The 13,252-nt window shown below is 32.5% G+C and overlaps 1 protein-coding gene across 7 annotated transcripts; it reads left to right on the forward strand.

Moving 5' to 3' along the window:
* The first annotated feature begins 2,003 nt into the window (after positions 1–2,003).
* Positions 2,004–12,895, forward strand: LOC106768534 (cyclin-dependent kinase E-1). Of its 7 annotated transcripts, none has more exons than XR_002668972.1 (16): positions 2,005–2,276; positions 2,348–2,458; positions 2,546–2,649; positions 2,754–2,796; positions 2,950–3,048; positions 4,178–4,247; positions 4,657–4,751; positions 4,901–4,934; positions 5,037–5,121; positions 5,324–5,401; positions 6,130–6,177; positions 6,478–6,510; positions 6,752–6,860; positions 8,216–8,239; positions 10,420–10,517; positions 11,602–11,741. XR_002668972.1 is itself a non-coding variant. In XM_014653736.2 (16 exons), exons 1-15 carry the CDS (start codon positions 2,070–2,072, stop codon positions 11,985–11,987), a joined length of 1,386 nt encoding a protein of 461 aa, XP_014509222.1. In that variant the 5' UTR covers positions 2,008–2,069; the 3' UTR covers position 11,988; positions 12,453–12,895. The 7 variants fall into 7 exon arrangements, 4 of the variants coding, with proteins under 4 accessions (XP_022640117.1, XP_022640119.1, XP_022640118.1 ...); XM_014653736.2 differs by lacking the exons at positions 8,216–8,239; positions 10,420–10,517 and adding exons at positions 11,922–11,988; positions 12,453–12,895 and having other exon boundaries at positions 2,008–2,276; positions 11,602–11,805; XR_002668971.1 differs by lacking the exon at positions 8,216–8,239 and having other exon boundaries at positions 2,004–2,276; positions 10,371–10,517.
* The last annotated feature ends 357 nt before the right edge of the window (positions 12,896–13,252 follow it).

Genomic DNA, 13,252 nt, shown 5'->3' on the forward strand with positions numbered 1-13,252 from the left:
CAACACAAAAAACCGTAACCAACTCAGCCAATCAGAAGGGACAAGTTACCAATTAGGAGACAATGTGCTTCACAATGTTACAAATTTGATGTACTTTTGTATTGTACAAACGAACACTTGTGTGCTTCACAATGGCTTCCATTAGGCACTGAATATGTTTTGATGTACTTTAGTAATTAAGAGACCATTGCTTTATAGTCTTTTTTATGTTTCAGTTTAAATACTTAGATGTACCCATGACCTCAGTTCTGTTTATGCAAGATATTGTTTTTCTGATTTCTACAATTGCAAAGATATTGTTATTTTGATTTTGATTTTTACCACTTTGATTTTATACATACATCAGTCATCATCACAGGGACCACATTTACAAACAATTAACTGAAATGGGTACTACATTGAACAACTACACACTGATACAAATTTCATTCCTTCATTCATTACAAAAGATAATTGCAATACATCAATACATCAACTTCATTGCCCTAAAAACACTAAAGTAAACCACATTGGGGCCACATAAAACACATCAACACTTCAACGAAAACACACACAACACATCAACCTAAAAACCCACACAGCGTAAGTATGTTCACTACACAACAACACACACAACATATGTATGTTTACTACACTAAAAAAACACACCACTGCTACTAATAATTGGATCCTTTTCTTCAAAGCTTTCACTGTGTTCTCCATATAATAAATCTTCCTCTTTTGCCTCCCAATGACAACATCCCTTTCATCAACATTCTCTTCATTGCACCACTTGAAATAGTTAAAACACATCACATTAGCAAGTCCATTATGTTATTCATAAAAATCAAACACTTCAAACACGATGTTAATTACCAACACATAAAGAAAATAAGGTTTAATTAAAAATGCTTTTATTCATATGACATTGTAGTTACGACAACCCCAAAAATATATTTCAGCATTCTTTTAAGTTTTAGCCATTTTTACTATTGTATCTCATCACAATTGCAAATGAGGATTATCTCTACCCCCATTGAACCACCATCATGTGAGGAATAACAACTTCAGTGCCCCAAGCTATTGCAACAAAAAGAAGAAGATTGAGAAGCAATCGTGGCTCATCAACCACGAAGATATCAACCACCGAGATTGGGAAGAAGATTGTTTAACCTCCAACATCACTGTGACTTTCACAGAAGAAAAGTAAAAATCCTAATTTGAGAATCCACCAATTATGGATTTCATTAAATAAATAACATGTAATTCAGAATCCACCTCACTATACCTTAAAGTGTCCACGTCAGCCAATATATGGCATGTTATTGACTGATTGCACACCTGAACATCCCACCTTAACGATTTAAACGACGTTTGCAAAAAGAACTAAATTGAACACAAATTACGATGTTTTAGAACTATATTGGACATTTTAAAAAAATAAGTCCGTTTCAAACAAAACTTACAAAATTTGGGACCAAATAATAGTATCAAGCCTAACAAATAGGTTTTATGTGTTATTTTCCTAATGTGTTTATCTTAATTAAAAAAATTAATATATTTCTTTTTTAAAATAATTGAGTGACTAATTAGTAGTGAGATAAATAATGCTTATTTAAAGTTTAACTACACCAATTCAAAATTTACTTTTTAAAAATAAAATAAAAAAATATTTGCTTACAAAATAGATGTAATAGTAAGATACAAAATATCATATAAACAATAACAAAATACAAAATTGATTTTAACTAATCGAATTTTGATATAGAGTAATTTACTTTTATTCTATAATTTATATATGTTTTATAGTTTAACTTTATTTATATATTATTTATTAAATTAAAATTTGAAATTCAATTAAGTGAAGCTAGAGAAAAAATGGATAATAGATAGGTGGGGGTAATTATGAGAGAGAAAATTGTTTTTGTCACAATAAGGGTAATTTAGATATTAAAAAAAAGTTTCTAGGTGCATAGATAAACTTTAATTGAAGGGAGAAGCGCCCGTGTATAAATAAACAGAAACCATATTGTGCATTCGCTTTATCCCTTGCTATCGAACAAAGAGTCTTCTTCTTCTTCGTCCTCGTCATGGGTGACGGAAGTGGGAGCCGGTGGAGCAGGGCGGAGTGGGTGCAGCAGTACGATCTGTTAGGGAAAATCGGCGAAGGCACTTATGGTCTCGTTTTTCTTGCAAGAACCAAAACCCCCTCTCCCTCCAAATCCATAGCTATCAAGAAGTTCAAACAGTCCAAGGACGGCGATGGGGTTTCCCCCACCGCCATCCGAGAAATCATGGTATCACTTCTTTCCGCTCCCTTCACTTTCACTTTCAATTTCTATTTCCTCTCATTCCTCTTTTCTTGCAGTTGTTGAGGGAGATTACGCACGAGAACGTCGTGAAGCTCGTCAATGTCCACATCAACCACGCCGACATGTCGCTCTACCTCGCCTTCGATTACGCCGAACATGATCTTTACGTCGGTATTCCGTTCCTTCGAGGGCGTTTTTCGCCCCTTTTTTCTTCTTGATTGTGAAATAATAAATTGTGGAGTTAAATGTCGCAGGAAATTATTAGGCATCACAGAGACAAACTCAACCATTCTATTAATCAGTACACGGTTAAGTCTTTGCTCTGGCAGTTGCTCAATGGATTAAGTTATCTGCACAGGTCCGAATTACTGAATTTTAAACATCACTCTTTTTCTTTTTTTTCTTTCTTTATTTTTTTATACTTTTTTTAATAGACTTGGTATTTTTGCATTCCCCCTATAGTAATTGGATGATACATCGAGATTTGAAGCCATCAAATATATTGGTATGGTTTTGGCTACCTCATTGCTGTACATTGACTACTTTTATTGCAATATATGTGTAGTTTTTTTTTTTCTTTTTTTAAAAATTTAACTTTGTTGCTCAAGTTTTGATCAGTGCATTGGCTTTTTTAGTTAAATGAACTTTCTTTGGTCAGGTTATGGGCGAAGGAGAGGAACATGGAGTTGTTAAGATTGCTGACTTTGGACTTGCAAGGATATATCAAGCTCCTCTGAAGCCGCTATCTGATAATGGGGTATGATTTGGGCCGTGTCTAGAAATTTGGAGGCCTTTAGCATAATTTGTATTTGAGGCCTAGAATTGTTTAATATAATTGATTTTTTGCCATTTTATTTTTCTAGCTTTTTTAGCTGCTAAATTATTGATCGAAGTATTACATGGTCAAATATATTTGATATATTTTGCAATGTAGTTAATCTTAGATAGGATTTAATCAACTTTAGTTCCTTATTTTACATGACCCCAACCACTTTAATTCCTTTACAAAATGTCATTCTCTTTAGTCCTTCTTCCAATGTAAAACCCTCATCCAAAATTTGTAATGCCTGTGAATCACATAAAAAACAGGTATTTATTCTAAAAGTTGTTGAAGTCGGTTCTTAATAGAGGAAATAAACTAACCTAATACGTATATGAAAGAACCAAAATTGAAAGAACCTTCTATTAAATGTGTGATTTTACACTTCTCACTAATAATTTAAATAAGGAATAAATATTTTGTTGAAGCCTTAAATGATTGGTGACTGTAGACAACTGCCAGTTTAGTCTAAAAGCCTCGTCGGGTCCGTGTATGTGAGTGCAAAACTCCTTTAGTAAACAGGGTATGACCATATGATGCATTTTTTCATTTTCATCAACATGTAATATTTCCGATATTTCATTGGCGTATTTAAGAAATCATTATCTGTATCTGCATGTGTACGCACATACATGCATGGTATTCTTTGGATTTAAGAAACCAGAGCCTGGCTAAGTATATAATATAGACAAATCATTGATTAAAAGGTGATACTACCCCAGCTTTCTGTTACAGGCGGAATGATGGATATATTGGTTTCAAGTTTTACTTCTTTTGCTGCCTACTGTGTGTTGGAATTACCATTAGGAGATAAAAAAAGGGTGTTTACACTTTCGTAGGCAGAAAAAGGAGAACGAAGACTCTCCTTTTGTTGGCCGAGTGATCGTTTGTGTTGGTCCAACCTTTTACAAACACACCCGTAGTTTGCTGCTATCATTCTCTAGTGTTTTGGTTTCCCACACAAGGGTTGCTTAAATTGTCCGTTCTCTTCTGTTGTTCTCATTCATCAGCTTGTCATGTGTTTTGATTATCTGGTTTCCTGAACATAAGATTTACTGACTTGCAGGTTGTTGTAACTATTTGGTATCGTGCACCAGAGTTGCTTCTTGGAGCAAAACATTATACCAGTGCTGTTGGTATCCCTTTATTGAAGTTTTACTTTCTTTTAAAGTATAGGGTATCAAGTTAATATTTTTTTATATTTTCCTGCCAAGGAATTTCTGTGCTGTGCAATATCTAGCTTCAGTTGCATATTTGTGGTTCTGTTGTTGTCTCTAGTTTTACTTGAGACGCCCACTTCAATGAGTTATGATTTCACTGAATTGGTGATTTCCACAAGATTGAAATAATATTTACATTTTAATTTATCCTGTGGGTGTTTGGGGGAAGCTTATCACTATGGTATATATGTAAACCAAAGTTAAACTTGTCCACAGTGTATAGTAACTGAATGTCTGTAGCATTTTTCCTTGGGTGGGATAACATTTTTCCACTCTTCTAAAAATGGTCTGTATGCAATTCATTTTTCCTTAAATATACATTTAGATATGTGGGCTGTGGGATGCATTTTTGCTGAGTTGTTGACCTTGAAGCCACTATTTCAAGGGGCAGAAGTCAAAGCTACCTCAAATCCCTTTCAGGTACTTGATGCAATAAGTTATAGCTTTCTGATTTTGTAGTTGAATACTGTGCTAGAGATTTAGTTTTCTTTGGGTTTGTGTTGAAATATATATATTAGTGCTAGCTTTGCCTTTTTGGATTTTTCATAATTATTGTTCCACCTGTGCAGCTTGACCAACTTGACAAGATATTTAAGGTTTTAGGTAATTTATCTGCATAATGTTTTTTATTTTCCCTGCTGGTGGACATTCATTCTGTTGATGAATATTCTAGAGCTATATCACAGGACATTGTTAATGTGCCAGGCCATCCCACATTAGAGAAGTGGCCTTCGTTGGCAAGTCTTCCACATTGGCAACAAGATGTGCAACATATACAAGGACACAAATAGTAAGATCTTTTGATATTATTGTTGGTGGTGCTGTCGATTTTCATTATTAATGTGATTATACACTTGTATGTAGGAAGGATATTTTCCTTTAATATGTAGTCCTTCTTTACTTACCCTTCATTCTTTAAATTTTAAAATTAAAGTGATTTATTTCTACTGTGAAATTAATGGATTTGTATCTGTTTTTTCGTGGCTGTTAAGTGACAACACCGGTCTCTATAATGTTGTGCACCTATCTACAAAAAGTCCTGCATACGACCTATTGTCAAAGATGCTTGAGTAAGTTTGTTCCATGGATTTTTTTTTTAATTGTTCTATACCTACACAAAACATTAAAAATAATGTGTTTCACTTTCCATTTAATACAAAATTGGACCCTAGGTGTTGTACAATAACTTCTTTACATTTGTGATTTCAGTGCTCCCAAATTGTGAGAGTGGATAAGTGAGCCAAAACATTTCTTTTCCTTTCTGTGTGTTGATATGTAAAATGTAGGCTTGAGGTTTTTATTTCTTTTACTTGTAAATATTAGTATCACCTACTTGTTAACGTCTTGTTACTTTAATAATCATGATCAATAGTTCTTTCTGTTTCAACATAAGTTTACCTCCTCCTGGTTTGTTTCATCTTTATTCTTGTTGTTACACTTGTCAACCTGTTGAAGAATGATCACGTTGATCTTTCCTTTTTTAATTTCATGCTTGAGATGTGTATACTTTGACATGAGGAGGTGTGTTGGACTAGAAATAAGATATATTTACAATATATAAGTAGGTGTAAACCTCATAAACTAGTTTTGTAAGATTGAGTTAGACTTATAGTTCACTTTTTAATACTCTAGTTTAAACTTTTTCACCTGTAAGTGTTGGAGTGACATTGTTTGGACTCTAGATTACTGGACCATTGATGCTCTAATAGTATGTTATAAACTGACTACTCAAAAATCCTAAGCTTTACTACACATTAGTGATTTTAAATTTAATATCAGTTTGTGGATTAATGTGCAGATATGATCCTCGGAAGCGTATAACAGCAGCACAAGCTTTGGAGCATGAGTAGGACTTTTTTCTTCTTCTTTGTTCTTGTGTTCATTATGTCTATCTTCCCTTGAAAAGTATGATTCTGCATTTATTTAGTTATTGGTTTTTCTGTTTACTGAAATTTTCACGTTGTTCTATCTTTATTTTTCCTTCTATTTCTTGATATAGGACTTACGGTGTACTGAAAATAGTGTGGTTGTCATCTTGTTGTATCAATATAATATAGTTAAGACTGCAGTGTGAATTTAGTTATATTAGTTCCTTTTTGTAGTTCAGCTTTTATCTGACAAGCATCCCTATACTCTGTTTTGCCAGGTATTTCAAAATCGAACCATTACCTGGACGGAAGTGAGATTCTTTCTTACCACCTTTGATTATTCTGGGTTGGCCTTTATTCTAAATTCAAAAAATAAAACCTGGTTGTATCATTCTTGATTCCTTTTAATATGTTAAATTTTTTTGGAAGATTTATAAACAAAAATATTAATGCTGTTATTTTTTGTTTTTCACAAAATTGTAGTCCCTTTGAAGCCCATATTCCGCCAATGTTTATTTTCTTTGACGAACATTTCTATTAAATCATTATCAGTGCTCTTGTACCTTGTCAACTTGGAGAGAAAATTGTAAATTATCCCACTCGTCCCGTGGATAACACAACTGATCTTGAAGGGACAACCAATCTGGCAGCTTCACAAGCGGTATGCAATGATGTTTGAGAATTTGTTGCTTTAATATTATTAGGGTATATCATTCTAAACAGCTATTGCGCATACCAAATATATTGTTCGGGTATCTCAGTCTATATATTTAAAATTTTCTTAGAGCAGGGTATGTTAAAATAGTGAATGATATGATTCAATAATGTCCTTAAATAATATTTTAGTGAAATTATACTGACTTAAGTCTATTAGGAGCAACAAATATTAGAAAACCAAGGATGTTCATTTTTTTATGGATGAAGCGGTACTTCAAATTGTAACAGTATTGCATATTTAGAGAAGTGCAGGACTATTTAGAGCATGTGGGTAGCCTATGGCTTATAGGATGATAAGAAATTATACTGTATATAGATAAATTATTTTTTATTGGGTGGAATGTTTAAGGTTAATCAGGGTTATATGATAATGATGAATCATCTTGTATAATGATAAATTACTTTTTCACTTGTTAATGAACCGATACTTTAAGATGATTAGGAAACGAGACCTTTCAAATATACTTCTCATAAGGGGGAATATGAGAAGAAGAAAAGGGGAGCGAGTAAGAGAGAAGAAAAGGAATTGTTCATATATAAATTTATGATATCTCTAGAAGATATATTATTTTGAACTTAATTGATGACTACATCTACATGTATTTTCTACCTGAGCATATTAACTACAATTTCTATTTTGAACTTTCACTCTTCCTCTGTTCACTGTTGTAAAATACTCCCTTATGACCTTGTTTTTACTTTAAATTTTGTATCCAAATTGAGAATTGATTGCAAAAAATTGAGCCTTTGTCAATATATTACTATGATATACAAAAAATATATTAGATCGAATTTATGTGGGCTAATTGATTGCATCCAATTATAAATTTGAGTACTTAATATCACAAAAGAGAAGTTTTAGGAGTCACTTTCTTAGAATGGTATACAGTTTCTCTTTGTTTAAGTATCTTCCATTTAAAAAATATATATTCTTAAATATTATTGCTTAAACTTAGCTAATTCCTTTTTGAATTTGGTTTTCAAATTTTTAATTTTAACACTCCATATCAAATTAACAGACACAGGAATAACATGTTTGGATTGAAAAAATGTTTCTGTACTTTCATATTCGATTTAAAAAAATTATCTGTTTAAGTTATTCCTTTCTAATAAAATAGAACTCTTATTATCTGTAATGAATAACTCCTCCATTATATTTTATTCTTAAGATATGTTATTTCATCATTGTTTAACAATATTTTTTCTTCTCGTATATACTTTATATCATCTATATTTTTAAATTCAATTTTAATTTAAAAGTATCCTTGCATTAACTTGCCAGTTTTACATTTCTTACAGATAAGGGAACTGCTTGGAGAAAATGTAGGTGATAGTTAACATTAATAAAGTTCAATTAGATGGTGCCATGATGTTTATGAACAATTTCGGTTTTGCTATGTTCGGTAGAACATAGTTGCCTTTGTGTATAGCTTGCCAGTTCGTGACAATTCTAAAAGTCTATTGTGAACAAGTTCGAATCATATATGGATTGGTAATGACAAGTCATAGTTGGTATTAATGACTTGTGAACAAGTCGTACTTGAAAACTTTTAGATGTTATGTTACATTACAAAAGTTGTACACATGAAAAATAACAACCTAATTATGTAACGATTTATCTGTATAATATACAACTTAGCTATATTATTTCATTAGATAATTAGTAAAACTTTAGAATTTCTTAAAAATATTTGAAGTAAACTATAGGTATGTTTGAGTAAACTTCATAAATCTTTTAGGAAAAGAAATAAATAAAATAAGTTTTTTCAAAAGCTAAATTCACTCATGCATAAGTTAAAAATAAGCTTTTAGAAAAGTCAATATGAAAATTTCTGTAAATTAACTTATGCATTAGTTGCTTTTAGCTTTGGAAGGAACTTGTGTTTTTATTTTCTTATTTTCTTCTAGAACTGTTTTTATAGAAGTTTATTCAAACAAATCCTATGTCATATACAACTTGCATAATATGTTTAATTAACAACTCTAAATGTCATACATTACATATACAACACACATATTTGGTAATATAAATTCTGTAAGTCCTAACTATATAATTGCTTTAATTGTAATAATTATATAACGAACTCAAATATTACAACCAAAATTTGAAAATGAAGTTCATTAATTTACATGATTAGCTTGGTTATGCTCCACATTGAGGGATCTTTAAACCAAATCATGCTCATCATGTAAACGTAAATTTTATTGTCATATTGTGGTTGTGATATTTTTAATTTATAAATAGAAAATAAGGCCTTAAAAGTATGAATAAATTATTCATATGGTATTTTTTGATCCATCTATTTTAATCATCACAACAACACATTTCAACTAAGGTTTCAGCAAGATTTTGTGACAGCTGAATTCATCCATGACATGTCTGAAAATGAGCTTGTTGATATTCATTCATGACTGCTCTTAGATCAACATGCATATCCTTCTAGAAATTTTGTTTTTTATAGTTAAAATAGGGTCATTATATGCAGCCTTACTTTTGCATGCAAAGAGACTACATCTGGATTCGTAGCTTTACCTTTGATGACCAAAACTTGTCATCAAAGCAACTTTACTGCTATACAAGGGCACACCCTTAGTTTTGGTAGCTAAAGTTTGAATAAAATCTAACTTGTGAGCATCAATACCCTTTCTGTTTGTAAGTTTCAACCGTTCATAGACTTGTGAAATATGTACAATTTCTCCTCGCACTATCAACTACAAACTTTTTTGTTTTCTTTCAACATTTTTGTGCAGTGGTTTAAATCCTGGACAGTGGGGCATAGATCAGCTGGCCTTGAAAACACTGTTATGGGATAGCCACTATACTATATGCATATAAATTCTAGAAAATGATAAAGATTATTCAAAATTCATAATATTCATAAGTAACAGTTGCTTAAACATAACATACAAATAACAAGTCAAATACAAGTTTGCTAGATAGGAATTGTTGGAAGTCTCACATTAAGTGGAGATATGGTAAAAGGTATAGTATATTAGTGTGTGCAAATCTCATATTGAATACCCACATTTTCTAAGTTGGTGGTAGAGCTTATCGGTAAGGTTTGTTGAGGTTATTGTCTCATCTTATATCAAACCACCTCACAAATATCTAGTTCCACGCTTGAGACATCTATCCTTTGATGTGAGGGAGTGGGTTGAGGATTCTATACTGACTAGAGGTATGACTGAATTTATTATATAAGTGGAGACAAATTTCACTTTACTTTAGTTTTTAGAGATTGAGTTAAATTTAAAGTCTACTTTCTGATATAGTATCAAAGAGTATCCCAACAAGGTTTGTTTGGTGTATCGTACCATCTCGGCATTGGCATGATGGAGTGTTAAAGATCCCTTATCTTTATCATTTTCACTGCTTATCAGTGTTGTAGATTTCATTTTTGGAAATGAAATCTCAAAAATAGCCCCCTAAAGAAGCCACACTCTCTTTATTCAGAAGGCTTTTTTGAAAGCAACAGACACGCCTATCTCTTCTGCTATGGCAGGTCTTCACTATTTGGTCTCTATGGGTGCATTAAACTGATCTGCTATGGTGGCCACAATAGCAGCCAGGGCCCCCTCTGCTTCCCTACACAGCTAAAATGTACTATTTAAAACTCTTCTAATCAGCATCTTGTGTTTGCTGTTTTGCACATAAGCATGAAAGTTTTTGAAAAGACGGTGCCTTTTTTCACCAGAGTGTGAATATTTAATAACAAGACAGTTTTTGTGTTGTTTTAGACATTTTTGTCCACATATCAAGTGATTGGCATGAACATTTGACTCTATTAAAGTTGACAGTTAAATTGAACAGGAAGGTAAAGTTATGAAGAATTGTGGTAAATCTGTTATAGCATCCTTAATTTAATATATAAGGATGAAAAATGCAACTAGAGTAATAATTCAAGGCTTAGGGTGGTGAAATGTTTTTTTACCTTAAATTAAAAAAAATAAATTACAATGCTATATACAGATTACATAATTTTAAAAGTTTGGCAATGGTAGATGTATGTGACTGACTTTATGTATGCCTTATATGACTAATTTTTTGAATTTAAATCTTGTTATTTAATTAACCATTTCGAGAGTCAGTCATATTATGGATTTGACTCATGATTAAAGTAAAGTAAAGTTATTATTTTTCATGCGTATAACTTTTCTAATTTAATTTTAATCATGTAAGATTAGCATGAAAATTCCCTCTTTAACATTGGACCATCGAGACTCCTTCAAAAAACAAAAAATCATAGATGGTGGAGTAGTAAATTGCAGAGTTAAACTAGTTTGGACATTGTAGCATAGTTAAAAGCTGTATATAATTATCTTACTATTTATTAATAATATGGTAATATGTAACTTTTGGGAATATGATTGTGTGGTATCTTGCTGAACTTAAATGTGTGTGTAAATAATCTGAGGGCGAGCCTGTCTGAATCGATAAAAGTAGCCTTGTGAACTGTGAACTAGAGGTTGACCTAAAACTGTTCTTATGTGAATAATAACTAGGAGGGGAAGTGCATTTGATATCATTATTCCTTATTAAAATTAAAGTTGCCTTGCTTATTAAAAAAATACCATTCGTAGTAAAGTATGGTTTTATACTAGCTTGCGTGCGAGCTTATACTTGTCAACATGCTCTACAGCTTTGAGTATTAACTGTATATGTATATTTCTTACTTCCGAGTCAGGTAACTGCAGTTTCTGGCAGCATGCCTGGTGCTCATGGATCTAATAGATCGGTTCCTCGGCCAATGAATGTTGTTGGAATGCAAAGATTGCCATCTCAGCCAATGGCGGCTTATAATCTCACATCTCAGGCAGCCATGGGAGACGGAATGAATCCTGGGAATATCTCAAAGCAACGAGGTGTTCCACAGGGCCATCCGCAACAGGTTTAGTGTTTCATGGCAATTGAGAAAGGGGAGAAGGGGTTTAACTTTAATTTGTTTTTGTGGTAATTTTTCTTCTGCCGTTGTATGATATTCAAATTTTATTATGTTGTGAACAGTTGAGAAGGAAAGAGCAAATGGGGATGCCGGGATACCCTTCACAGCAGAAGTCAAGACGAATATAAGGTAATGCAATTTTGGAGCTATGGCTCCACTTATTTATTTTTGGCAATGGTATGGTAGGCGGGCAGTTGTTTTAGATATGAACTTGATTTCCCATTGGACTGGGATATACCTCTGAAATGTGAAACATCTTTTATCGGTATATTTTGAATCCGAAAACTCCTGTTGTATCTGTAAGGTTAAGACTGAGTACGATGATCTCCCCATACCTTCGCATAGCGGGGAGGAGTCTTATGGCTTACATATTATTGTTGGGGTGGTTTTCATTGAAGAATAAGGTTCATAAGATGTATGGCAAATAAGCTTCGAATTGTGCCATGTTTGTTTTAAAAATTATATGGGAATTTCAAAATCACTGTATTACGTGGCAGGCATCAAGTTAGTTTCTATGATTCCAACCATATTTAACCTGATGCCTAAAGTAACTATTAGACTGATAGTGAGATTTAATATTGTCTCATGGTCAGGGTTCTGCTCGGAGAGAAAACAAGTGAGGATAGATTTGGGGTCTCAATAGTTCAGTGGACTCATGCAGGACATTTCTAGACACAGGATTTGCCCTCAATTCTCGCTAGCCTCGCTTTATTGCAATCATAGATTGGGTGCATTCTTCAGTGGGATTTTGATGTTAAAATGCTAACTGTAATGTTGGAGCACCAATGAAGTCGTGAAAGGAAAAGGGAATAAACGCAGGAAGGGGTAAAGTTATTGTAAAGTACATTTATTGTGATTATAACAATGCAATTATCTTGTATTTCTCAGCTTTTGGGCAAGATCAATGTCAGTAAATCAAATATGAGCATTTTTATGTTTTAAAAATGTAGCATCAAATCTATCAAATGCTACTATGTATCTGTAAGAATATTATTACGTCGATAGTTCAAATATCACTCGCATTCGTTTGTAGGTATTTTCGTTTTAAGTTTTTCTGTGAGATTGCCTTTGGACTAATTTGCACTCAGAAATAAACTCTTAACCTATGTTTCAACGGGGGATTTTAGCAATTCATGAAAATACAAAATATTAGTTTTTCTATAGTAGTTGGTAGTTTAACCATCAAATTTATACGACTATCTAAACACGTGTTATGGATTATTTAGTTAGAAAGTATAACTGTATTTATAAGGATCCCGTTATTTTGACACCATAAATTTGACACTCATTTGATACTGCCACGTGTCAACATGCTATTGGCTATTTTTATTTTTTATTTTTTAAAAAAAATTTGGTCTGAAAAATGCAGAGTTTTTCAGAGAGAATGTTTTCC

The sequence above is a fragment of the Vigna radiata genome, chromosome 7 (genome assembly GCF_000741045.1).
Source record: "Vigna radiata var. radiata cultivar VC1973A chromosome 7, Vradiata_ver6, whole genome shotgun sequence".
NCBI lineage: Eukaryota > Viridiplantae > Streptophyta > Magnoliopsida > Fabales > Fabaceae > Vigna > Vigna radiata.

Excerpts from the sequence above, each read along its gene's own strand:
- LOC106768534 (XM_014653736.2), top strand. The coding sequence starts at position 2,070 with ATGGGTGACGGAAGTGGGAGCCGGTGGAGCAGGGCGGAGTGGGTGCAG. Across the intron at positions 2,650-2,753 it reads GGATTAAGTTATCTGCACAG|TAATTGGATGATACATCGAG; the intron begins GTCCGAATTACT and ends TTCCCCCTATAG. Across the intron at positions 4,752-4,900 it reads CTACCTCAAATCCCTTTCAG|CTTGACCAACTTGACAAGAT; the intron begins GTACTTGATGCA and ends CCACCTGTGCAG.